The sequence below is a fragment of the Podarcis raffonei genome, chromosome 2, assembly GCF_027172205.1.
Source record: "Podarcis raffonei isolate rPodRaf1 chromosome 2, rPodRaf1.pri, whole genome shotgun sequence".
In the NCBI taxonomy this organism is placed as follows: Eukaryota; Metazoa; Chordata; class Lepidosauria; order Squamata; family Lacertidae; genus Podarcis; species Podarcis raffonei.
This window is the reverse complement of record NC_070603.1, coordinates 2,419,082-2,444,742: the sequence shown is the minus strand read 5'-3', so window position 1 is coordinate 2,444,742 and position 25,661 is coordinate 2,419,082. Positions and strand designations below refer to the sequence as shown.

At 44.1% G+C, this 25,661-nt stretch overlaps 2 protein-coding genes across 6 annotated transcripts in view; one reads left to right on the top strand and one right to left on the bottom strand.

The window, feature by feature from the left end:
* The window catches only part of PDE1B (phosphodiesterase 1B), a 134,461-nt gene extending 123,622 nt beyond the window's left edge, over positions 1-10,839 (top strand). For all 5 annotated transcript variants that reach the window (XM_053369905.1, XM_053369897.1, XM_053369922.1 and 2 more), the window contains exons 14-16: positions 7,783-7,919; positions 9,195-9,313; positions 10,685-10,839. In XM_053369905.1, the coding sequence (XP_053225880.1) occupies positions 7,783-7,919; positions 9,195-9,292 (235 nt within the window). In that variant the 3' untranslated portion in view covers positions 9,293-9,313; positions 10,685-10,839. The remainder of the gene's footprint in view (positions 1-7,782; positions 7,920-9,194; positions 9,314-10,684) is intronic.
* Positions 10,840-15,794: 4,955 nt separating this feature from the next.
* PPP1R1A (protein phosphatase 1 regulatory inhibitor subunit 1A) overlaps positions 15,795-25,661 on the bottom strand; it is a 79,530-nt gene continuing 69,663 nt past the window's right edge. Inside the window, exons 5-7 of the mRNA XM_053369865.1 lie at positions 25,035-25,238; positions 20,533-20,659; positions 15,795-17,577 (exon numbers count right to left, since the gene is read on the bottom strand). Coding sequence (XP_053225840.1) covers positions 17,574-17,577; positions 20,533-20,659; positions 25,035-25,238 — 335 coding nt within the window. The 3' untranslated portion in view covers positions 15,795-17,573. The remainder of the gene's footprint in view (positions 17,578-20,532; positions 20,660-25,034; positions 25,239-25,661) is intronic.

The window sequence follows — 25,661 nt, the reverse complement described above, 5'->3', positions numbered from 1 at the left end:
ATAGCACCCCTGGGCAGCATACCTGCAGTCCTCCAATCATAATGACAAGCCAGGTCCTGATACAGTGGAACCTCGGTTTTCAAACGTAATCCATTCCGGAAGACTGTTCGACTTCCAAAACGTTAGAAAACTGAAGATCAAAGGGCGGTCAGCAAAATCCATTGACAAAATGGAGAAACGCGCCTTGGAAGCCATTCGACTTCCTTTTTTTTTTTTTAATAATATTTTTACTGAACAATTTTTAATATAACAAAAACAAAACATACATAAACAAACATCAGACAATAATAAAACATAAAAACAAGTACCATTTCATAACCCAATTTGTAAACCTTACTTCCTCGACCTCCCCTTACTTCCCGTTTCTGTATTCCAAATTCTTACAGTTATTCAGCGAAATCTTGCCTTATTTTATTATAAATTTATAATATTCACCCTTATTCTCTTTATCATAACCCTTACTGATAGTAACCATTTATTTTAATCCAACATCATTCTAACTGTCACCAATTTTATAATGTTTCTTTAAATACTCCTTAAACTTTTTCCATTCTTCTTCCGCCGCTTCTCTTCCCTGGTCTCGGATTCTGCTCGTCATCTCCGCCAAATTCATATAGTCCATCACCTTCATCTGCCATTCTTCCAGTGTGGGTAGATCCTGTGTCTTCCAGTACTTTGCAATGAGTATTCTAGCTGCTGTTGTAGCATACATAAAAAAGGTTGTATCTGTCTTTAACACCCCCTGGCCGACAATACCCAAGAGAAAGGCCTCTGGTTTCTTGGTGAAAGTATATTTAAATACCTTTTTCAGTTCATTGTAAATCATTTCCCAGAATGCCTTAATCTTCGGGCACGTCCACCAGAGGTGAAAAAAAGTACCTTCCTTTTCTTTACATTTCCAACATTTATTATCAGGCAAATGGTAAATTTTTGCAAGCTTGACTGGGGTTATGTACCACCTATAAATCATTTTCATTATATTTTCCCTTAAGGCGTTACACGCCGTAAACTTCAGCCCGGTGGTCCACAACTTTTCCCAGTCAGCAAACATAATGTTATGACCAATGTCCTGAGCCCATTTAATCATAGTTGATTTAACCATTTCATCTTGTGTGTTCCATTTCAGCAGCAGATTATACATTTTTGACAAATTCTTAGTACTGGATTCTAACAGTTCAGTCTCTAATTTTGATTTTTCCACCTGGAAGCCTGTTTTTCTGTCTAGTTTAAACATTTCATTTATTTGGTGATAATGTAACCAATCTCTCACCTTCCCTTTTAATTTTTCGAAACTCTGCAATCTCAGTTTGTCCCCTTCCTTTTCCAAGATTTCCCAATATCTTGGCCATTTCGACTCCATATTTAGCTTTTTAACTGCCTTAGCTTCCATTGGTGATAACCATCTTGGAGTCTTATTTTCCAGCAAGTCCTTGTATCTAACCCAGACATTCAATAGTGCTTTTCTGACAATATGATTTTTAAAACTTTTATGCGCTTTAACCTTATCATACCACAAATATGCATGCCACCCAAAAATATTGTTAAATCCTTCCAGATCCAAAATGTCTGTGTTTTCAAGAAGCAGCCATTCTTTTAGCCAGCAGAAAGCTGCCGCTTCATAGTACAATTTAAAGTCTGGCAGGGCAAACCCCCCTCTTTCCTTTGAGTCCGTTAATATCTTAAATTTTATTCTGGGCTTCTTGCCCTGCCAGACAAATTTAGATATATCTTTCTGCCACTTCTTGAAACAGTCCATTTTATCCATTATTTGTAATGCTTGAAACAAAAATAACATTCTTGGCAATACATTCATTTTTATCACTGCAATTCGACCTAACAAGGAAAGCTTCAAGTTTGACCAAATCTCTAAATCTTTTTTCACTTCTGTCCACGTTTTTTCATAATTGTCTTTAAATAAGTTCACATTCTTAGCTGTCATGTTCACACCCAGATATTTCACTTTTTTAACCACAGCCAGCCCCGTCTCATTCTGAAACCTTTCTTTTTCAAACTGTGTTAAATTTTTCTCCAATACCTTAGTCTTTAACTTATTCAATTTAAATCCTGCCAGTTGACCAAACTCTTGAATTATTTCCAAAACTCTTTTCGTGCTAGCTTCTGGCTCTTGCAGTGTAAGTACTAGGTCATCTGCAAATGCTCTCAATTTGTATTGTTTAACTCCGACCTGAATCCCTTTAACCAACTGGTCCCTCCTGATCATATTAAGCAAAACCTCCAGGACCGATATAAAAAGTAAGGGGGAGATAGGGCACCCCTGTCGTGTCCCTTTTTCAATCTTAAACTCTTCTGTTACAACATTATTTACAATTAATTTTGCTTTCTGTTCAGAATATATTGCACCTATACCATTTTCAAACCCTTGGCCTACCCCCATCCCCCGGAGGTTCTTCAGCATAAAACTCCAAGAAATGTTGTCAAAGGCTTTCTCGGCATCCACAAATATCAAAACGGCCTTAGTGTTTATATTCACTTCCAACTTCTCCAAAATGTCAATTATATTCCTTACATTGTCCGACAAATGCCTTTTCGGGAGAAAGCCCGCCTGGTCCCCATGAATCTCCTCCATCAAAACTCTTTTCAGTCTCTTTGCTAAAACATCAGCAAAGATTTTGTAATCCACATTTAGTAAGGAGATGGGTCGGTAGTTCTTAAGTTGGGTCTTTTCAGTCTCTGTCTTTGGTATAAGTGTAATATAGGCCTCTCTCCACGTATCAGGTGCCCTTTTCCCCTTCATGATCTCATTACAGACTTCCTTCAAAGGTTGTGTAAGTCCTTCCTTCAAAACTTTGTAATATTTGGAAGTCAGTCCATCTGGTCCAGGTGATTTGCCCAACGTCATGTTTTGAATGGCATCTTCTATTTCCTGTATTGATATCTCCTGATTCAAAATTGTCTTACTTTCCTGCGAAATCTTTTTCAACCCATTTTTCTCGAGGAATTGTTGTATATCTGTTTCATTCTGTGGCCCTTGTGTATACAATTGTCTAAAGTAGTTCTGAAAGCAATTTCTAATTTCTGCTGGGTTACATATGTTCTTTCCTTCCACTTCTAAGTTTATTACCGTGTTGAGTTTTTGTCTCTTCTTTATTTGCCAAGCCAATAACTTACCACATTTATCTGCAGATTCAAAAGACTTCTGTCTCATTTGTTTAATTTTCCATTCTATTTCTTGATTCATCAGTTCCATATATTGTGTTTGGTACAATTTAATTTCTCTTAGAATCTCTTGCGATTTTGGCTTCAATCTTAATTTCCTTTCCCCTTCTTTTATCTTATCCAGAATTTTCTCCTTCCTCTCATTTTGCTTTCTTCTCTTTAATGTATTTTGTTGTATCAAAAACCCTCTCATCACGGCTTTGCTTGCGTCCCATACTATTCTTTTTTCTACTTTAGTCCTTAGATTAATTTCAAAATAATCTTTCAGGGTTTTTTGGGCCTTTTTACAGATCTCCTCGTCTCTAAATAAAGTGTCATTCATTCTCCATCTGAAAGAGCCAGTTGTCGTTTGCTTCATCACCATCTTTACTGCATTATGGTCGGAGAGAGTTTTTGGGCAGATTTCCACTTTTTTTATAATTGACGCCATACTGCTAGTCACCCAGATTTGGTCGATCCGAGTCCATGTCATTTTGGCTTCAGAAAAGAAGGTTCCCTCTCTCTCTAATGGGTGTTTTGTTCTCCAAATGTCAATCAAGTCCATATTGTCAGTCATTTCAAAGAAAGTTTTTGGTAGTCTTCCATCTTTTGTAACTACCTGTCTTTGTGCTTTATCCATATTTGTTGAAACTACTCCATTCATATCTCCCATCATGATTAGTTTATAATCCATATAGTCCATTAAAGTCTCATGCAGCTTCTTAAAAAATTCTGCTTTCCCTTCATTTGGTGCATATATTCCCACTATCAAAAATTTTTCTCCTTGGAATTGAATTTCAATTGCCAAATATCTTCCTTGGTCATCCTTAAAGATTTGTTTCGGTTGCAGATTTTCCTTTACATAGATCACCACTCCTCTTTTTTTTACTCTGTCTGAAGATATAAATTCTTGTCCCAATCTCTTATTTATTAATAATTTTCTGTGTGTTCTTGTCACATGAGTCTCTTGTAGACAAATCAAGTCCAATTGGTCTTTCTTTAAAGCATGAAATATATTTTTCCTTTTTCGGGGGTTGTTTAGACCATTACAGTTCCAGGTTAGAAGTTGCAGAGCCATGATGAGGTTATTTACTCTTTCCTCCTACAGCTCCCAATTTTTGTTCCTCGTTCGTCGGTAGTTCCGTGTCCGTGTCTAATGAAGGATGCCCTTGCCCTGGATGCGTCTCTTTCTGTAGGTCTTCTTCGTGTTCTTCCAAGAACTTGTCTTTATCACTCACTGTCTTTATTCTTCTTTTCTTCCCCTTATATTTAAAAGACAAGCCTTGGGGGAACTCCCACCTGAATGGTATGTAGTTCCTTCTCAGCAAAATCACCAGGTCCTTGTAGTGTCCTCTTGCGTCCAAAATATTTTTCGGGATATCCTTAAAAATCTCAATGTGAGAATCTTCAATTCGAAGGGTTGTTTGGTAATGCAGGTTCAATATCTTGTCCCGTTCCTCCTTTGATCTCAGAGTTATTAAACAGTCTCTGGGTCTATTCTTCTTCTGCCTTGCTCCCAATCTGAATGCACTTTCTATTTTAAATTGTTCTTTATCCAGCTCCTGCTTCCAAAAGTCAGAAAATTCTTTTGTCAAATAGTCCACCAGGTTGTCTTCTTCCTTTTCCGGCACAAGCCTGATCCTTAGGTTCCTCTCCTTGCGTTGCATATCTTGCATTGAGAGTGCCAGTTCATATTCATTGAGTTTCTTAAACACTGGTGGAAATTTTCCCTCCGCAGCAGTCGCAATTTCTTTAGCTTCCTCAGCTATCTTTCTTGTTGTAGATGATTCTTCCAATAATTTCCCAATTGCTTCTACGTTTGAATTCACTTTGTTCCCAAGGTCAGTTATACTTTTTGTATTTGAATCAATTTTCCCAGAGATTTCTTCAATTTTTTTATTTGTTTCAGCAACTTGTACTTTAGTTTCTGCACCTTGCTTTTTTAATTCCTCTAAAGAGTCACTTATCTTCTCCAATACCTTAGCAAAGGATTCTTCTGAAGACATTATTTTCACTTTTGCCTTTGGTATAGCTGTAATTCCCGAGGCTCCTGATACAGAAGCCCTTCTTTGCATGGAAGAGTCAACTTTGTATTGTCTGCCAGATCTCAAGGTTGTTTCTTGTAAATCCTCTTTCTTGTGAAGTTTCTCTTTACCATCTGCCATAACAAAGTCTTTTACTCAAGGTCATTCCCACACTCTAGAGCTGTCAGACAAAAAGTTCTCAGATTTAAAATTCCACTTGTTGCTGAAACAATTTATAAGTCCTCTAGAGGGCGTACAGTCAAATCCTTACTTTCAAATTAGTCTCCCACTCTCCATAAGTCAAGCAAAAGTCCTACTAGTTCTTTCCAATTGTTCTTTCTCTTTCTGAAAAATCCAAGTCAGTAAAATCCTGCAGAATAGCTTTACTATGCAACAAAGTAAATGTTTCAAGTTGAGAGTAACCAAAGTCAGTTAGTTAAAGATACTTTTTTTACCTTCTTGTATCAACAGTCCTAAGCCGGTTCCTTTTCTCCGGCAGTCCGATCCCAGGTACAGGAGCAGCGGTAAATAACTCGAATTCTTTTAAAAAGGCAGGAAAGCACTTTAAAATCTTCTTCCCTCCCCCTCCTGCCTTCGGGGAGGGAGTTCTTTACTTGGTGGTGGATTTATTAGCTCTCGCAGCTCCCCTTTCAATCGGTTACGGCTGAAATGTCTTTCGCTTTGATCTTTCTGCAGGACGGAAAGCAGACTTCCTTTTTGGTGCTTGTCCGTCTCGGTATCCAATTTCTTCAATTTTAGTGTCAAATTATATTTTAACGGTCAATCCTACTCACGGATAGACGTTCCTTTTAATCCAAATTCACTGGAAGAAGTCAGCGCTCTCCGCTAATGGCGACGCGGCTTCGCTTCGCAGGCTGGGTGAAGACGACTCTCAGCACCGCTCCAACACTCCCTCCGCTGATCCGCAGCCTTTAAAAAGGCTATTTCACAGCGTCGGGGGGGCGCAAAGGTGCCCGCCGAGTCTCCAGTTCACAGGCTATGTGCCTGTGATTTTTTAGGGTCCCCGCTCCGCCGTAGCTGACAGGACCCGAACCCACGAAGCAGATCTCTCCCGGAGCTCCGGGAGAAATCCGCCATTAAGCGCTGGCGCTAACCCGGAAGTCGGTGGAAGCCATTCGACTTCCAAGGTGCATTTGAAAATGGAAGCAATTACTTCTGGATTTTTGACGTTCAGGTTCCGAATTGTTTGTCAACGGAGACGTTCAAGAACCGAGGTTCCACTGTACAGTGGTACCTTGGGTTAAGTACTTAATTCGTTCTGGAGCATGCCTAGCCCCGCCACCTGAAGCAGCTGCCTCATTGCCTTATGGGAGGGCCGGCCCTGGAGGGGAAGTTCAGCTTTTGAAGAAGAAGAAGAAGAGTTTGGATTTGATATCCCACTTTACCACTATCGGAAGGAGTCTCAAAGCGGCTAACATTCTCCTTTCCCTTCCTCCCCCACAACAAACACTCTGTGAGGTGAGTGGGGCTGAGAGACTTCAGAGAAGTGTGACTGGCCCAAGGTCACCCAGCAGCTGCATGTGGAGGAGCGGGGAAGCGAACCCGGTTCCCCAGATTACGAGACTACCGCTCTTAACCACTACACCACACTGGCTCTCTGAAGCATGTTTGCTGTGGGAGAGTCAGCCAGCCTTCTTTCTTTTGAAGAATAATAGGGGCTTTTTTCATTTCCCATCCCTCCCTGTGAGTTTTGGGGGGCTGTGGAGTGCTTCCCCTCTTGACTGCCTCTCGCCTGCTTGTCAGGGGAAGGCAGTGAGGACCAAAGGGAGCCTGTGTCAGCCTGTGAGATCAATTGGAACCTTTCAAGGTGCCAGCTCTGTGCGTCCCCAAACTCCCGTGAGGCAAGCGCCAAGCAGCACAGCCAGCGGCAATGTCGGGCTTCACATAAACGGGCCCCTTTGTAGCTGGAAATTGCCTTGGCGTGGCTCACCATGCAAGCTGTTCTTTGTGCACCTGGCTTGGGGATGCCCAAGGGAGAAACATGGATCCTTCCCCCCACCCCTGCTCCTGTTCCTGTCTTGGTTGTCACTCCCAAAGCTGGGCAAGTTCACAGGAGAGTCTTTAATTTGATTTGATTTTTATTTGTGGGTATTACTATTTCTTATTTTATTTTTTTAAAAAGAATACCTCCTCCCTTCCAGTTTGAAAATGGAACAGGGGTGGGGAACTTGTGGTCCTCCAGCTCCCATCCATTCCAGCCAGCCTGGCAAGTAGCCAGAGGGGATGGGTGGTCTGGTCCAGCAGCATCTGAAGCACCCCAGGTTTCCCCATTCCTGACTTAAAATGTACAATACAAAATAGGAGTTGGGGGCGGGGAGACTAAGAGAAGTTGATTTGCTACGCAGAGAAACACAGAGATCAAGGCTAAGTGAGGAAGTATAAAGTGGAAGCATGGAAGCCAAAACCAAGGAAGTGCTTCCAGGGGCCCCGAGTTTGTCCCTAGAGGGACACCAGGCGGCAGTCCAGCCAGCGTGACTGCCTCTGGCCAAAGAAGGGTGCTGCATGGCAGGAACAGCCCTTTATGGCCCTTGACTCTGGGGATTTGCAAGGTTCCTCTGATGGTGTCTCTCACTTCCTGCAGTTCCCACTGGCGCCAGCCCTCTGTCGATGAGCATGCTGAACTGGGAGAAATCAATGCTGACATCAACAGCTTCCGTTCCACCTGGACAAAGTACATCCAAGAGAACAAACAGAAGTGGAAGGAGCGAGCTGCCAGTGGTATGGGCTGACGGTGGGGCAGAGGGATGTCTTTCTTTGTGAGTAGGGGACAGATTTAGTTGTGTTGGATCAGTTTTCCTGGTCAAGTTTGTAAGGGAGCTGTGGTCAATACTGCCCCTTCCCCAAACTGTTAAGAAAAAAGAAAAATTTGTGGGCTCCATGACATGCATGCGCAAGTAATATGTAAATTCACCCCAAACATCCACTTCCTGACCTTGTAACAAAAAGCCCGTTAAGAACCAGCCCTTGAACACAATCTGATTGCCATTGATGTAATCATTCTTTCTCTTAATTTCCATTTGCATCTTCCCTAATGCCCCTCTAGCCGCTTTACCCTTCTTTAGATTTCTCCTTTTCTTGTATTTTCTCCCTTCTGACTTTGCTCTTTTTTAGATCAAGTAGTTGTTTTATCTCAGTATATTATAAAAAGATATTTTCTACTGGGTATGTTTTTCTGTGTATCTTTGAATAAGTATTAATAAATAAAATTTAAATAAAATAAAAAGAGGGAGCCACCACATAAAAGGCCCTGCTCTTGCCATGCCTCTCCTAATGCTATTGCCGTGTTGTATTCATATCCCACTCTTCTATAGTAAGGACAATAAGAGCAGCTTATAAGCAAGAATAAATAGAAAAGTTAATATGTAAATTCATCAACATGACCGATAGATTATTTTGTTAAAAAAAGTAAACAAACCTAACACAAACATTTCCTAATCTCAGTTTATCCAGTTCTTGTGCAATGTATGCTTGTTCTGGTATTCACACATCAATTGGTACTGGGCGGTACATTTAAAGCACTTTTCTACCTCCAAAGAATCCTGAGAATTATAGCTCTGTGTGGGGTCTGTATAACAACTCTCAACATTCTTAACACGCTACATTTCCCAGGATTCTTTGGGGAAAGCCAAGACTGTTAAAGTGATAGAATAGTGCTTTAAATGCACGGAGTGGATGCGACCCAAGTTCTTTATGGCATTTCCCTCCCTTCTTTTGGACCATTGACAGGGAACCTTTGGCCCTCTGGAGATACAGTAGGCACTCATCCCTGAGTACTGGCAATGCTGGCTGGGGCCAGTGGGATTTGGAGTCCAAAGTCTGTAGGGGGTTCACAGGTTTCCTGTTCCCTCTCCTTTTTCAGGGCCTACATCTTCCTAAGCCCCCCTCGTCTCACCTTACCTGCCCCCTCACTCCTCCTGACCTTCTGCTGGGTCTCTTGATCTTGGCACCTGTACCCACAACCCCCCTGATGCTAATGCCTTTCCCCCTCCTTAGGAATTACAAACCAGACCTCCATTGACGAGCTCTCACCCTGTGAGGAGGAGGCGCGCACGCCTGGAAACCAGCACAATCAGAACGGCAACGTGGAATAGCACAGTCCGTGAGGGAGCAAGGTGGGTGCTTGCTTGCCTGCTGCTACAGGGGAGCTGCTAGGAATTCTAAGAGAGCTAGGAGACCAAGCTTGTGACGCGAATCCCCATCATATTTGTATTTCCTGATTTATATGCACAGATGCAAATGTAGGTCTCTAAACAATTTAAGATTGAGGGGGTTGGAATCTCACTGGTGTTTTGCATCACACTCAGCAGGCCTGTAAGCCTAGTTTGTATTTTTTAAATAATAAAAAGGCTAAGATTAAAAAGTGGGGAGGGGAAAGAGATAGGGACTCTAGGGGTCTGGGGCCCCTGGGCTACCTCCTAACAACACCCCTGCATTGGTGACCTGCTTGTCTCAGAACAGGGCTGGATTTAATGAACCTTAAGCGTCAGGGCTCCTAATCCCAGAGGGACCCCAAAAGTGATTAGTCCACATTGCCTAATTTTTTGGGTGGGGAAGGTCTAGCAGACCCAACTGGAGTTGCACAGCTTAAATTGATGAATTTTTTGTTGTATGCATTTCAACAATCCCAAAGTTTGAGAGTCAGTAGCACAGATGTTGTAAAGGTGTGGTGATCTGCCATGGAACAACCCCAGTGAAGAAGAGAACAGTAGTTACCCAGACCTCGTTGCTGGTTGCGAAGGGGCCCCATGACAGTCCCCAAAATGCAGGTTTGCCAGTCCCAGAATTTCAATAATCCAAGCCAGAGGGGAAGGGAAGAAGAAACAGCCCTACATCAAGGAAGCTGCTGCCTTCTTCTTGACATAGCAGTTTTCTGTGCAGAGGGTGTTTGTTTGTTTTTAGTGGCAGAACATTCAGGTGTGTGAAATAACACCCCACCTAGCTAGTTTTTAATAAGCAATAATTGTGCCCCAGATTTTTGCAGTTTAGTGGTATAGTCCAGATGCAGGCTTATTACCTGAGAGCAAGCCTGGAGAATGTGTGGCCCTTCATACATTTGTTGGACTCCAACTCCCATCAGCCCTGGCCAGCATGGCCAATAGTCCTAGATGATGCGAGTTGTAATCCTGCAACATCTGGGGGGGCAGTTTCCTCAGCCCCACTCTAATGCGGGGTTCTTCAACTTTGGCCCCCCAGATACTATGGGACCACAACTCCCATCATCCCCAGCCACCTTTAACCAATGATCTGGAATGATGGGAGTTGTAGCCCAACAAAATTATGAGGATCTGCCCTGCTCTATATAAACTCAAAGTATTGCTGTTGCTTTCTTGCTCTTATTTTCAAAGGTTATTGTTAATTTTGTTATTTCCCAATCGGAATTGTTTTCATGATTTAACTCTGGTGGAAGGTATGAATGGCTTCCTTCCTATCCAGACCATGGACACGCTCCTGACTCTTGAGGCTGTTTCTGTTTTTCCTGGCAGGTCTCCGACGCAATTTACTCCAAAGTCTTCAATACCATCGACAAAGCACCATTCGCACAGGGAGGGAGCCTGCCCTGGCTCGAGAAGGGTGTGACATGAATGTGACCATCAATACTACTAGTAATAATATTAATAATGATAAATGCAACTGTTAATGAGTCAACAATGTCGACATCACACAGCACCCACTGCCTGCCCCATCCCTGAGTTGCAGAGAATGAGAGAGACACATAACCCCCCCCCCATGTAACTGTTAGAATTCCTGCTCCATGATTGCAGTCATGGGATTTTTGTCTATCCCATCCCCCAAGCACCAATGAATGAGCAAATGGCCTCGGCAACACCGAGGGCTTACACTCACAGCCACCCACCCCCTCCCTGCTGTGCCAAATGGGCCGGGTAAGGCTTCTCACTGCCAATCCAGCGAAGTGACTGCCGAGACCGTTGCCACATTTTTTTTACTGTATTGGCTGAAATTGCACTTTGGAGGAGAGTGTCAGGGCAATGGAGGGAGAATTGCACCCCTGCATGATCAGTATGGCTCCTAGCTGGCCTCAGGGGTGGACTAAATTAATGGCATCCCAAGAGTCCCCCCCCCCACGTATGAGGTTCCACCTGCAGTTCTCTTCCTGGGGCAGTTTGCTGACGTCTCTCACAAGCCTAGTCCCTTGTATCAAAATGTGTATGCCCTATACTCAGCCTCCCATTTTTATGAAGCCAGATCAGCCAGCCTCTCTCAACTCGTTAAAGCATTAGATTGGCTCAGATCTGCTGTGTATCGAATCTCACATCTCTGGAGCAATAGTTATATTGCACAGTGGAATAGCCCCACCCAACCCAACCCCTAAGCAGATGACATCTTTATCCATGGCCCACTGCCGTCAACTGCGGTTCCACTTGTGAGATGAGATTTAGGCATCTGTTGGAGAGTTGCAGGCACCCATTTTTCTGGCAGCTATTTGGTCATATGGCTTGGAGGGTGTGAAGAGGAAGAGTTGAACTGCAGTTCCTCATCCTATCCATAGACTGAATCCACTCTGTCTGCCTATAGGGGATATGCAGTATGGAAGTTGGATGGACCTTATGCCTGCTGGTTATTCTGCAGCTACTTGGTTCTGGGCATAGATAGCTCACAGGATGTCCTAGTGGCGCATCTTCTATGGACTGATGCATTGAACTGTGCATTCGTGGGATGTCAAAAGCCAGTTCGTGGGCTTGGATGGTCTTTAAGGACCCTGTTTCCCTTTTTGATTGGTGCAATCATATCGCTGTGTGCGATGGAGATCTGAGGCAGGTTCATCTCGTATGAATGTGAAGGGTTTTGCAGATCAGGACCAGGGTTTAACATGAGCCAGAATCCATTTTTAATGCTAGGGCTTTGCTGAGTTCTGGCTACAGACACTCCCACATATCTGAAATCTTGAAGGTATGTCTTCCAGGTAAGCTTTCTAGGTAAGCTTGAACCTCAGCATTCATCCTCTCTCTCTCTTTCAAGAAGTGAGCCATAAGAGAATCAGGGCTTTGGCTCCTCATTGGATTGTAGCTTGAGGCTGAGACACATCGCAGAACATGTACATGGAGCATCTCTTGTGAGTTCTCATGAGATTTGGGGTCATCTGTTGAGTTAAAGGTTTGAACTGGCCAGTTCCCAGCCTGGAGAAGTCTTCCTTCATGGAATGTCAACCCAAATGCTGCCCCTAGAAGCTGATATAACACAGTAGTACCCTTATGTACCCTTCCTGCCAACCTAGCAGTTTGAAAGCACGTCAGAGTGCAAGTAGATAAATAGGTACCGCTCCAGCGGGAAGGTAAACGGCGTTTCCGTGTGCTGCTCTGGTTCGCCAGAAGCAGCTAAGTCATGCTGGCCACATGACCCGGAAGCTGTACGCTGGCTCCCTCAGCCAGTAAAGCGAAATGAGTGCCGCAACCCCCGAGTCATCCGTGACTGGACTTAATGGTCAGGGGTCCCTTTACCTTTACCCTTATGTTACTGTGCATATGTTCATCTACAGCAGATATAGGGGACCTGTGGCCCTCCAGTTGTTGCTGAACCACACCTCCCATCAACCTTGGCAAGCGTAGCCAAGGGCCAGGGAAATGGGAGCTGATGTTCAGCAAGACTTGCAGGCCAGAGGTTCCTCACACTCTGATCTATAGCATAAGGAAGTATAGTATTGGAAATAGAGGTTGCCAGCAAGAAGTTGAATGACATAGTGAAAATGGGTTGAGAGACAAATTGAGTGCATGGTGAAGCAACCACATGATGCTTCAGCACTTGCCAAACTATGCATGGATCTTGACAATCCATGTTCTCAATATGACCATGCGACTTGACTCTAAATTATGGCAGCAAGTGACTTCGAGAAATTCTGCCTTAGGCCAATCTTTACATTCATATAGTAAAGCATATGGTTCAGTCTCATGAGGGCTGTGCCACTGTAGAATGCCCCCTGAAGGAATGGCAGATTACATGCTCCCTGCCTGTGGAAAGGTAGCATGTCAAGGAAAGGAGTTTCAACATGACTTCTTCCCAATACGCTCAATTGTCTCTCAATCTGTGTGTATCACACACACACACACACACACACACAGAGAGGAAAGCATTCCAACCACTTTGTATGGTTTTTTAGCTACAGGGTCCTGAGCACCAAGTAAATGCATGAAACATAGTCCTGCATCCACACACTGGGCTGATTGGTACAGGGGCTGCAAGAACAAAGGAAAAGGCAGACTGTTCTGACTTATTTTAAGAATACCTCAGTGCATTCTGGGGCAATGTGGCTAGGCATATTGACATGAATAAGCTTTCAGGCAGAAGGAGAGGCTTGCATTCAGTGCTATTCCCCCTCAGAGTAGACTAACTTAGGTTCATCAATTTCAGTGGCTCTGTTCTGAATAGGGCTAGCACTGGATACAATCTCCAGAGACTGTAGTCAGGTGAGTTGGGGGTCTCTGGCCAAGAAGCCATTTTGAAGCAGCTGAAGGTGTGCAAGAAGTGAAAAATCTCCCATGTTTGTGGCAGGACAGGATGCCCCCTCCATTCCTTCACAACCAATGTCTGTCCTAGCCTGAAATCTCTCATCATATGACTTGTGTGATTTGGGACTCACTTCCTCCCTAGCTGTAAGCACTTGGAATTGGGACCTGGTTGAGAATTTGCTCTTTGGGGCTTCTTCAGCTCTGACTTCCTGTCCAGTGCTTTGAATGCTTCCCCTGAGACTTAATGAGGCTGAATAAGGAATGTCAAGGGCTGGAGCTACCTTCACCCCAACTCTGCAGTTTCTTCCAGAGTGTCCAAACTGGAAGAAACTTGCAGCTCCCGTCTCCAGCCTCTTTGTCCTCCAACTCCCAGCCCCAGAACTTTGTAAATATCCTCTTTGTCAACACATTTGGTCCGTGGAACTCTGTATGTGTCTGTACCTCGGACATAATTTTTCTACCATGCAGTAACTCTTCTTTCTTTTTGGTTTTGTTTCTTGAACTCCGATTCTTATATTATAACAGCTCCATACAATGCAGAATTCCAAATTATGCGCATGTAAAAGAAACTTAATAAAAGAATAAAAGGAAAGTGATGATCAACAACAGCAAATAAAAGGGAAGGGGAAGAGACACAAATGGCTGGTTCTCCTGGTTTCTGTCCATCAGAAATACCACAATAAGCACCTTGCAAGCAGGGATGGATGCCACAGCTTCTTTCTGACTTGTGTCCTTTTCTCATGTGATTACCGATTGTCCATTGAACCCAATTTCCCCATAAATCTGGTTTCTTTATTTAAAAATGCCCCCAGATTTGCATTTCAGTAAGCAGTTTTAGGAGCCGTGGAAGCTGCCTTGTCTATACTGAATGACCGTGTCTCTCCAGGGCTTGAGGCAGGGCTCTCTCTCTCCCAGGGGATTGCTCTACCACTAAGTGCCATTCCCTAAAGTAGTTTCACAAAATACGTGTTTCCAAATGCATTTAATCTCAAAAGATGGGTTTTAAAGCCGATCTCGATGCTTTTTCTGAGCTAGTTCACCCATAGTGCTAAACCAAACCACAGTTTAGCACAAATGCATGCACACATTAGTGTTTCTGGAAATTTCAATAGTTGCCCTCCAGCTCAGGTCCCCCTGCTGCCGTCATGAGCAGCATGGCTTGGTTTAGCATTGCATCCAAACTTGGGCTCATGGTGTGTCTGGAGCAGGGGCAGAGGAAGGGGGTGCAGTGGGGGTGGGTCACCCTGGGTATCACCACTGAAGGGGGTGCAGTGCACCTGGGAGAGATGCAGTGGTTTGGCTCTGCACTGCCTAAACAGTCTGCCTGCTGCCTCCCCCCAGCTGTAGGACAGCTGAGAGGGAGGAGGCAGGCAGACTCCTCAAAGGCCCCGCAGAGCGTCCTGCCCCGGCTCACCCTGCTCCACGGGCGGCTGGCCCTGGGCACAGGGCACACACGCCTCCCCAGGACCCGATTGGCTTGCTCCACTGGTCTGGAGTGAGGCAAACCGTGAGTTTAGGTTCAAAAAACATGGCTTAGCTCGCAGGAGTACCAGGAGAGGAGCACAGCTGCTGTGAACCTCTCTCTAGCAACCTGCACACTAAGCCATAGTTCATATTGTGAATCATTGTGTGAAATTCAGGCATACCTTTAGCTCTGCATCTTTATGCTGCACACAAAGTTAAATCAGAACTGGCAAGTAGGATAGCATCTACATTTCATTTAGTCACCAAAGTGTCAGCCAGGACTGCACTGGGACTCCCGGGTGTCAGTTGTCCTCTTCCTTCTCATTTTCTTATTTTGATGGGTTTGTCCCCAGACACTGTCAGGCAGAATCTCTTCCTCTCAAACACACCACTAAAAGAGAGGTGAACCCGTGGCCCTCCTGGTGTTGCTTTCATAAATCCACCAGCTTCGTAGTTGTGTCTTCTAATAAGGAAGACAGGCTCTGACTCTTGCCTTCGGTGTCAGACGAAGATGGTATGTAATGCTGGCCGAGAGGCATTTTTGCAGACCAAGGAAAAACATCCTTGACAGCACTGCTGAGGCTGAAAGACGGAGCCCTGCCATGTTGTCATAGCAGCACACAAGCCACTTAGGGCAAACGAGTGATTTTGGAACTCAAAAACCAAGCAAAGATGACCCGTTTAATAAAGAAATAGAATTCACATGTGTAATGGGGGAAGAGAGCCCAGAATGGTGGTCCAGATATGTAAAACTCTGCCAATGATTCAGGGATGCACAATGTACAACTGATGAGAAACTCAAGAGGGATCTCTGATATCTCGGACCTGTGTATCTAGCCTGCAGCCACCCCTTTTGCGGGTGGAGCAATGAGTGTGTTAATAAAGGCATGCAGCACCTTTCCCCAACCTGGTGCCCTCCAAATGTTGCTAGAGGTACAATCCACCTTCCCTGCCCCATTGCCTATTCTGGCTGAGGTGGATGGGAATTGGACTGCAACAAAATCTGAAGGGTGATGACTTAGGGAAGGCTGGCAGGATAAAGGCCCATGTCATATTGAGGCTTTGGCTTAAAACACCAGTGTAAGAGCCATGGATCTGTCCTCCACTCCTTCGTCTAGGCTGCTGGTTTCTTTATGACAGGGAAGCCTTGACTGCATTTTCTATTACATAAGAGCAAAATTCAAAATACTGGTAGTATGTCTAGCATAAAGAGAAAAAATAGCTATTTCAAGCACTCACGACTGTGTTACTCTAACATCCCAGGAAATAAGCAGACCTATTTTTGTTTAATGTGTGACAAATACTGGAGGTTATGCACACACGACTGAGGCCTGTAGGTTGTTTCAAGGGAGGAAAACCTGCTACTCTCTCCCAGAAGGCACTGTTGTATCTTGTCACTCCCAAAGAAAGGACAGCTCAGCTGGAGAAGGAATAAAGAGGAGGTTGTCATTTGTTCAGATTTCCCCCACAATGATAGGCAGGAACCTTTTAGATGGCCGTCCAGATATTTTGGACTATAGTTCCCATCATCCCTGACTGCCTGAGGCTAATGGGACATGGAGTCCCAACCACTTTTGGAGGGCTCCAAGTTCCCCCATTCCTGCTCTACTTACTGTTCCCATCCTAGTTTCCTTCCAAAGCATGATAGGAGGAGCTGCAGATTTTCCCAGCCTGCACCTATCTATGGCTACAGTAGAAAGCAATAAAAAATTGTAGAAATCAGTATTGGACGGCTAGGAAAACATCATTGTAGAGTATAGAAAAATTAGGTCTAAGGGAATAAAATCATCTAGCTGGTGGCCTAGATCTCTCCCACAGCAGATGAAATAATGGTAAACCTATTTTTGAGCTGTACTACATAAGTGAGACTGCAGGTGGAAGCTTATGTGACTGAATGCTCTTCTACCCAACAACGACTACTACTACAACAAAATATTTGTATATAAAAAATGGCACATCAGAGAAAGAGCTAAGTTAGAATTCTCAGCAGTTCCTGGCATAAAGAAATCTATTGTGTGTGCTGGGAGTGCACAAGCATGTGCCTCACTCTCCACCCCCAGCTCTTAAAGTGGTTCAGCTCCAGGCATAAGACTTTACAAACTCATCTGCTGTTCTGGAGAACTGGGCCAGTGATAAATGTACAATATGGAGATTTCTCCAGCTCTGCTAACTAACAAACATACTCTCTAGTGCTGATTCACCTTTTTCTACTTCAACACCTAAAACATGAGCCCAAGCCCAAAACTGAATAGACATCCTCCCCTAGGCCATTGGACATTTCATTTAAAAAAAAGGAAGGGGGGGACATTACAAACATCTGAACAGCCATTGAAATCTTTTTTTTAAAAAAAAAAATTCTTTAAAGAAAACTGCTGTGTGATATTCCCGTATGCAGGCATGAGCTCCGCCTGTGTTCAGACGTAACCTCCATTCCTGAAGCAGTGCATCACCTATGGAACAAACAAACAAAGTTTGTAGAACAGGCTCTTCAAAATGGCTGCTGACGACCAAGGTTAGTTTTAAAGTGGAGCTGGGATATGCACAAGAGTTTAATTATTCTGTGACAAATGCGGCAAAGGTGGTTGCTATCTTGTCCGATACCTATTTCAATCATTACTTCTGATCACCTCATCTGAAATAGGGAGATCTAGGAGCTGGAAAAGATATAGAAACAGACAATCACAAAAACCAAGGGTTTGGATCGTTTTCCTTGCAAAAGGCAGGGATAGCTCACCTGTGGCCGTTCAGATGTTACTGGACTACAACTCCCATCATCTCTGGCCATTGGCTGTGCTGACTGGGCCAGATGGGGGTTGTAGTCCAACAACAGCTGGAGGGTCAAATGTTCTTCTCCTCTGCTGTAAGAAAAGGCTAAAGAGTGTGGGACTATTTTGGGTGGGTGGGTGAGGAGAGAGTATATTAAATTATGCATGGCATGGAGAGTTCAGAGATGCATTTTTCTTCATGGCTCATAATACTAGGACTTAGGGTCACCTCAGGGAATTGACTGGCAAGGAATGTTCTTTCTTGCATGCAAGATGCAACGGAATTTAAAGCCATGGGGTTAGATAGCTTTAAGAAGGAATTAGACCCCTCATAGCTCAGTCGGTAGAACATGAGACTCGTAATCTCAGGGACTGAACTAGATGATCCTCATGGATCTCTTCCAGCTCTACAATTATTGATTGTGATTCTGTGAACTCACTGGAGGATACGCCTACTAACAGCTATGAACTATGTAAGCTCAACAGACCCTCTTAAAACAGACTTTGCCAACCTGGTACCCTCCACATTTTTGGATCAGAACTCCTCTCAGCTCCAGCTGAGCAGAGGCAATATTCCTCTGAACATCCAACCGTGAGGGGAAAAGAACAATGTGGGGAGGGTTGTTGGCCCAGCAACAGATCTTTGGTATGATCCAGTAGGATCTCTAAAATTGCCTCTTGACTAAATATAGAGACCAAGCTAATCACAGCCCTTGGTAAAGTTAGCAAAATAGTCAAACTGTCCAATGATAATAAGAGGGTTGTCATCTCTTTTAGTGGTGCCTGAATGCATCAAAGAACCTTGAAATCTCTGCTTCTGTTTGGCTTGTGCTTTGTGTTAAGACAACACATTGCTGGGTACAGGTAGGCACTCAGGTGTGCGGGAGCCAGAGAATGAAGACTTGTGCCAAGTCTGCTGCATGTGTCTGCATCTCCCCTGGGGCCCACATTGTATCTTCATTCTCAGTATACTAAAGTACAAAGAACGTCCCTTTCAGTTTTCATTAAGCCTGGGCTTGAGTGAAGCAACCAAACCTTTCCCTTGACCAATTTGATCTGAAATGAACTAATCTAAGCTGAAAGGAGAACTAATTGAAGTCACAGTGAGACTTCATAATCCAGGCATCCACAAAGGGAATTTGATACCCGCAGAGCTAACATGCTCTCGCTCTCTCCCTACTCTCACACCATCCAATGATTTTTATCACTGCGGGACTTGCAGCTGCATGTGTCTGCATTGTGCCAGAGGTCATGCAGATGGCCTGGCACCTGTGGCCTTTTGATATGCAATACAGCTTGCTTGCACATGCACAGCAAAAGATAAATATTTTATCATGATTATTTTGTACCCCAGAGCATCCTCTGTCCCCCCTCAGGTTCACCTGGACACGCTACCTTTATTTAAGCATAGCTCTCAAACCCATTTTCCTGTTCAGTTGCTCAGTGCTGAAATGCATGAACTGAAGAATCACAAAGGTGGTTTATGCGGCAATATCTGAATGAGCATTTTCAAATATTGCCCTGAGTGCCATTCCTATGTATAAAAGGCTCATGTTTGACACGTTTTTAAGTTTAGAAAACAGGAAAAAGGGGGGTTGGGGTTGACTTCCACCAGGTTGAGTAGACATATTTACCTTAATAGACCTGGTAGTCTTATCTATTCATTTTAATGGGTCTACTCCAAGTAGGACTAACATTGGCCACAACCCATTATTTTGGTATTGATACTCATCCATCCCTATGTACATACCCCTTGCAGAATAAAGTATCCACATTGCATCAGTGTTCTGCTCAGTGCCATGCATGTGTGCCAACATATGGAATTTCTTCTTTGATGTGCATACAGCAGGTCATATTAGGGTTACTATGCACCAAGGCAGAACTATGGGTTTATTCTTCCTTACTATGTGCAGAGAGATCTTGATGCGCTTCTGGGATATACAGTGTCCTATTCATCTGGGCAAACATTTGCATTGCATTTCAGAAAATGCTGAAATTCCAAGTGAATGGGTGTTATTTGCTATCACATTTTAGCCTGTTCTCCTGCGGTGGGGGTGGGGGACAATAGAAATAACTGATTGAAAGAAACGATTGAAAATGTGAAGCTACTGTTTGCACACACGCACACACACAAAATCCAGCAGCTATGAACCATCCACCTCTTCCTGGATTTTGGTACAGTATTTTACAGGTGATCTTTTTTTAAAAATGTGGCAAAAAGTGTTCACCCATTCCAAGGAAAGGCAGTGCTGCTTCACTCTAAATCAACTTCATTTTGCTAAGCCATCACTGACCTGGATTACAAGAAGGAAGTGGGGGAGGAAAGCCCTAAGCCTAGGGAAAGCAAGCTGAAGCAGCAACAGATTGGGGAAACAATAGCTATGAAGGAGCAAGAGAAAGGTGAATTGCAAATTACTTTCACTTTCCAAACCCCAAAGAGGTAACCATTCAGCAAAGTCAAAGGCGTTTTCCTGCAATACTTTCCCTAGCTCATAAAGGAAGACTATATATCACTAATGACGGCAATTTCAGAATTGGTATAATACACCCCTGGGTGTCCATTCTATTCAGAGCAGAGTTGCCTCCTTTATCTCCCTTTTCCTGCCCCCTCCCCAAATTTAGAGGCACAGCTATACATACTCCTTGGCCAGCTTCTGCTTCTCCCCAGAGCTCTCCGGTGGTATATGAACTCCTTGCTTCTCTGAGGACAGGTCTGGCTTCACATTACTGGGTCTCTCTGCGCAGCAAGCTCCCGTGACGCTTCCTTCTGCACAAAACAATTGTCAAAAAGTCCATGAGGAAATGGAGGGATTTTTTAATTGATTCACAAAACAATCAAGCCGCGGAGCGGAATAGGGAGAACAGCAACATTGGCAGATGATACTGGCGTATAGAGAACAATAACAACAACAAAACCAAAGAACGTCTGTCAAAACAGCCCCAGAGAAATCTCTCTAAACTGGGTCACTGAGTAAAGGCATACCAGATGAGATTCACTGTTAATAAGCAGACACAGTTATACTTACTTCTCACTACATACATGCATGGATAGATTCTCAATTGGTTGGAACTGCTCAGGGAAGATTTGGTACGGTATAAATAACAAATAATGGGAAGCTCACAGGGAATGTTAAACTCAGTGTGTCATGACAATAAATTCCAGTCATAGCCAGCCCCCTCTCCCCAAATCCATATGGCCACATGGGCATTCTGAACTCCAGCATGTGTGCTTTCTCCCATCTATAACCCTGCCAGAGAAAACTTTATGCACACCTCTTGGCACTTGAGAAGCCGTTGCCTCTGTTAAAGTGAGCAGACAACTCTTTGGAAGCTCCACGCATGCAAAGGATTGTGAGGGTGTGCAATAGTAATAGGAATAATAATTGATTATATAATCATTTATTATTTATACCCTGCCCATCTGGCTGGGTTTCCCCAGCAAAGGGATCAAAAAAGTAGAAGAAGAGAAAAGTATCTTGATGCTGCTAATTAAGCCTAGACTGCATCAAGTATATTCCTTAAGAAAATCTTCAGTTGGGGCGTTTTGTCTATGGGAAAAGAACAGGGAGTATGATGGTGATTTCTTTAATAGAGGATAACAGAGAAAGTTATCATGTACATTTTTTAAAAGTAACCATTTGATCAATATTCTATAACAGTGTACATTTTTACCTTTGCAACTTGTGTGCCTTCCATAACCATTGACTGAATAGCTGCAACAGGGCTGCTCAGAAGAGCCTCCTCTGTGTGCAAATCACGTGTGCACATGAAAACAGGAAAATGCCCACCACCTCAGTTTCAATGTTCATGTGTTGAGAAAATGTTGATGGGAGTGGGTTGCTATGTGCATATAGCTGCCTATAAGCACAGAGAAGTTTTGTGGACAAATGGCCAACATGGAATGTTCATAAACATTCTGGCTTTGGAAGAGGAAGGATCAGCCACAGGCGCTGAGTAGAGATGGGTGCAGTCATCTGAAAAGGTGGGGGAACGAAGGGATAATAGGCCTAGAAATCGGGTTGAGTGAAGAAGTGAGGCAAGAAGGTTCGAAGCAGGAGCTGAGGGTGATAAGAAACCCCATGCAAAGCCTAAAGGAAGGTAGGCAGGCTGTGTATGCTGCTTTGGAGAATGGGCAAAGGCGGGTTTCTCAAGAGTGACGAATGTGTCTGTAGGGTGGCTGTGGGGAACCTGTGGCTCTCTAGATGTTGCTGGAATAGAACTTCCACCCTCCTGACCTTTAGCTGTGCTGGCTGGGGGGTTTGATGGGAGTTTTAATTCAACAACATCTGGAAGGCCATAGATTCCCCAACCCTGTTATGGGGGCGGGGTGCATGGACCATCACTGACAAAGGTCAATATCCAGAGAGAATCGTGTAGTGAGGTCTTCATTTCCAAAATCAGTTCTCTGTGCCATCGCACAAACTGTAGCCTCCTGACAATGCAAGAGGCACTGTGATTTGACAAAAGCAGGGGTGGGGGAAGTGTGCACAGGAAACCCCGTGTGTAGGTACATAGAATCACCTGCATGATGCATGCACCTCTATCCCATAATTTACTTATGCAGCTCTATGTATGAAGTTATTAAGAGAGCCAGGCTAACTGACTGGGCACTGTGGCTTATTCCATCTCTTAAGGATGGCAGTTTCATGCCACTGAGTCCAACCTCTCTTGAATCACGCTCTTACAAAACATCAAAAAGGAACTAGAACTACCATTCCTTTAACCAAAATTCAAGACATCCAAGAGTATTTAGGTTCTTGCCAGGAGAATGAATGTGATAATGCTGGTCCCTGTAATGGGTTTTGTTTTGGGTGTATTGTCTTTTGCTGCTTCGTGATACTGGGCCAGTTTGTATTAAAAATACGGCTAGCTCAAAAGATTCTTGTTGATGCTGCCTTAGGCAAGTCAAAATGTTGAACTCTCCACCACTGTGTCCTATTACAAAACAAGCCACCTAACATTTCCAAGAGTTGACTGGATTTACATCTTCTCAGTTTCATTTTAAATCCTTGTAATTTAAATCACATGCTATTGTGCTGGACATTCCTTAATCTGGACTGAATCTCACCCTCAGATTCCTGGACATCTATCAGTTACATAGATTAGAAACCTCTGTCTATGGAAGCGCTGAAAAGTGTAAGATGCTACCTCTTTTACCAGTCCTTTACTATTGTGATTGTACAATTCATTCAGTCAACAGCAGCTCTCCCTCTCTCTCACACCCCCCCCACACCCCCACCCCACCCCACCTTTCTAACACAACACTGTTTCTCTATAATGCACCCTCTGGAATTAGAAAAAAAAGTGAGTTCAGGAGGGACACAATAGATGTATATAAAATTGTACACAGCAAGGAGAAAGTTCAGAGGCAGATGTTTTTCTCCATTTTTCATAATGCTAGAACTTGGGGACATCCAAAGAAGCTGAATGTTGGAAGATTTAGGTCAGGCAAAATTAAACACTTCTTCCCACAGTGCATAGCTACTGTGCAAATCGTTCCCACAAGATACAGGAATGACCACCCACTTGGATGGCTTTAAAAAGGGCTGGATAAATTCACGGAGGGAGGAGCAGGCTGTCAATGGCATCTGCTTGGCCCTCTCAGAACAGAAACCTGGACCAGATGGGCCATTAGCTTGATCCAGCCGAGCTCCTATGTTCTCACTTGGAGCAAGCAAAAGAAGAACTGTTCTTGTTGAGTCTCCCATATAACAGACACACATTTTCTCATAAAATAGCCTAAACACCTTGGACCTGTTTTGCCTTTTTTATTATTTTTTATTTTGCCCCCAAAGCCAAGTTCATTAGGAGAAACATGGTCAAATGCCTGCCATTTTTTTTACTTCCTCCAGCTTACAATTGTGCCTGTGCCCCAGGGTAGCTGGGAGAGATCAAGGTGGCTGTTGGTTGAATCCCCAGGAAATGACAAGGGCAATTTCAGCCCAGCAGCTAAGCCTCTGCCAAGGGTACCCTTCCTCCAGAGGTGCAGGCAATGGTCTCCAAGAGAAAGCTGAGGAAGGCCCCTAGCCTGACTCTACGGTTAGGCTGGCCCTGGCTGAAGTTCCAGTTGTTATGTCTTGAACGACAGCTTCCCATAGCATACACCTCAAAAGCTGTGAGTTCTCAACCAAGGGAAATAATAAAACATACATTACTTGAGCTTAGTGTTGGGGGAGAACCCCACTCACAACCCTTGGTGGGGCATGACACAAGTCTCTAGGGAAGCAGTTTGCTCTTCTTGTCTGTTCCCTGCTCCACTCTGAAGTCCTGTTTATAATGGAAAACAAGAGCAGCCATCTTCCCTCTTCTGTGAAATGTCAAAGGGGAGACCACAGCTGTTTTGAGCCCATCATCCAGCCGCAGCACTTTGCAGGACACGCTCACACTATGAATATTTGACAAGGGGCTTGGGCAGAGCTTGTTAGAGAGAACATCCCTGATAAATCATTTATCAAGACAGGGAGTGGATCAAAACGCTTCCCTCCAGGAAGGCCTCCCCCCCCCCAGAGAGAGAGAGAGGGGGGGGGACTCAAGCAAAGCTCGGCTATCATTTTGAACTACAGCCGCTAGAGGCCACTGTTTGATCTCCTTATTAGACAAAGGATTTTTTGGCATGACTTTGCATTCAGGCTGCCTGCTGCAGTGTGGGGGAGAAGAGTGTCCTGCCACACGCACATGCTATTAGCATGATCTGCAGCAGCACCGTGTTAATGCACAGCTTGCTTTCACATAGGCTGTCATGGACCGATCATATTACATGGACCATTAAGAAAACAACAACAGATTCCAGAGTGGTGCCATGCAGATAAAGGGCTGCACAAATCAGAAAAGACCTCTATGCCCCCACTGAGTTCTGTGGGATAAAATGTAGGGTTGCCACATGTCCTCTTTTTCCAGGACATGTTCTCTTTTTCATGGGTACATAAAATGAGGTCGTCATAGTTATCCATTGTTAAAAGTAGAAGTTGGCAAATGTGTCCTCTTTTTTGCTCTTCTAAATATGATAACCCTAAAACAAAGCATAAAATGTAGGCTAACCTTCATCAACCTGATGCCATCCAGATGTTTTGGACGACAACTCCCTTCACCCATGCTAGCTAGGAAAAGTGGGTAATGCCTCTAGTTGACTGAAACATACTCACGTTCCTCCAGGCCAATGGGCTCCCCCTGCTGAATGCCCAGCTGAGCATGAGCTTGGGCCAAAGGGCAACTCCCAGGACTGTGGCCAGGTTCTGAGTTGGCATGAGGGCAGCAGCTTGGACTGTGTGGCTCCTGGCTCCCAGTGCTGACATCCTCCTCATCCGCCTGCTGCTTGCAGAGATGGTGCTCAACCATCAGCTGGAGCTCTGGAAGGGGGAGGAGGGGAGGAAGAAAACCTCATGAAAAATATGAAATTTAAAGAGTCTGGGACAATTTCCTGTGCACACATTTAATTTTTTTAAGCCCAGTTGTAAAAAAGGAGAGTTGTTCATTGAGAAACATTCAGCTACCAGTAGGCAGTGGCTTTTGATGACTTGGGAACTGAAGGAAGGTGTTGTTGTAGCCCAACACACAGGGTTGTGGCCAACGAAATGGTCCCTTTGGTGCAAGGATTTCTGCCTGTGTACCAGGTCTTTCTCTCCCTCTCCTCTCCTGCCCCCTGTGCAATTTGTTCCAGAGGGTTGGGGTAAACCACAGAATGGATTTAGATGTGGGGGAGGCAAAGTCCCATTGTGGAGATGTGCCAACAGAAAGACTTTGTTGGTTACAATCCCTCCAAGGTTGAAGAA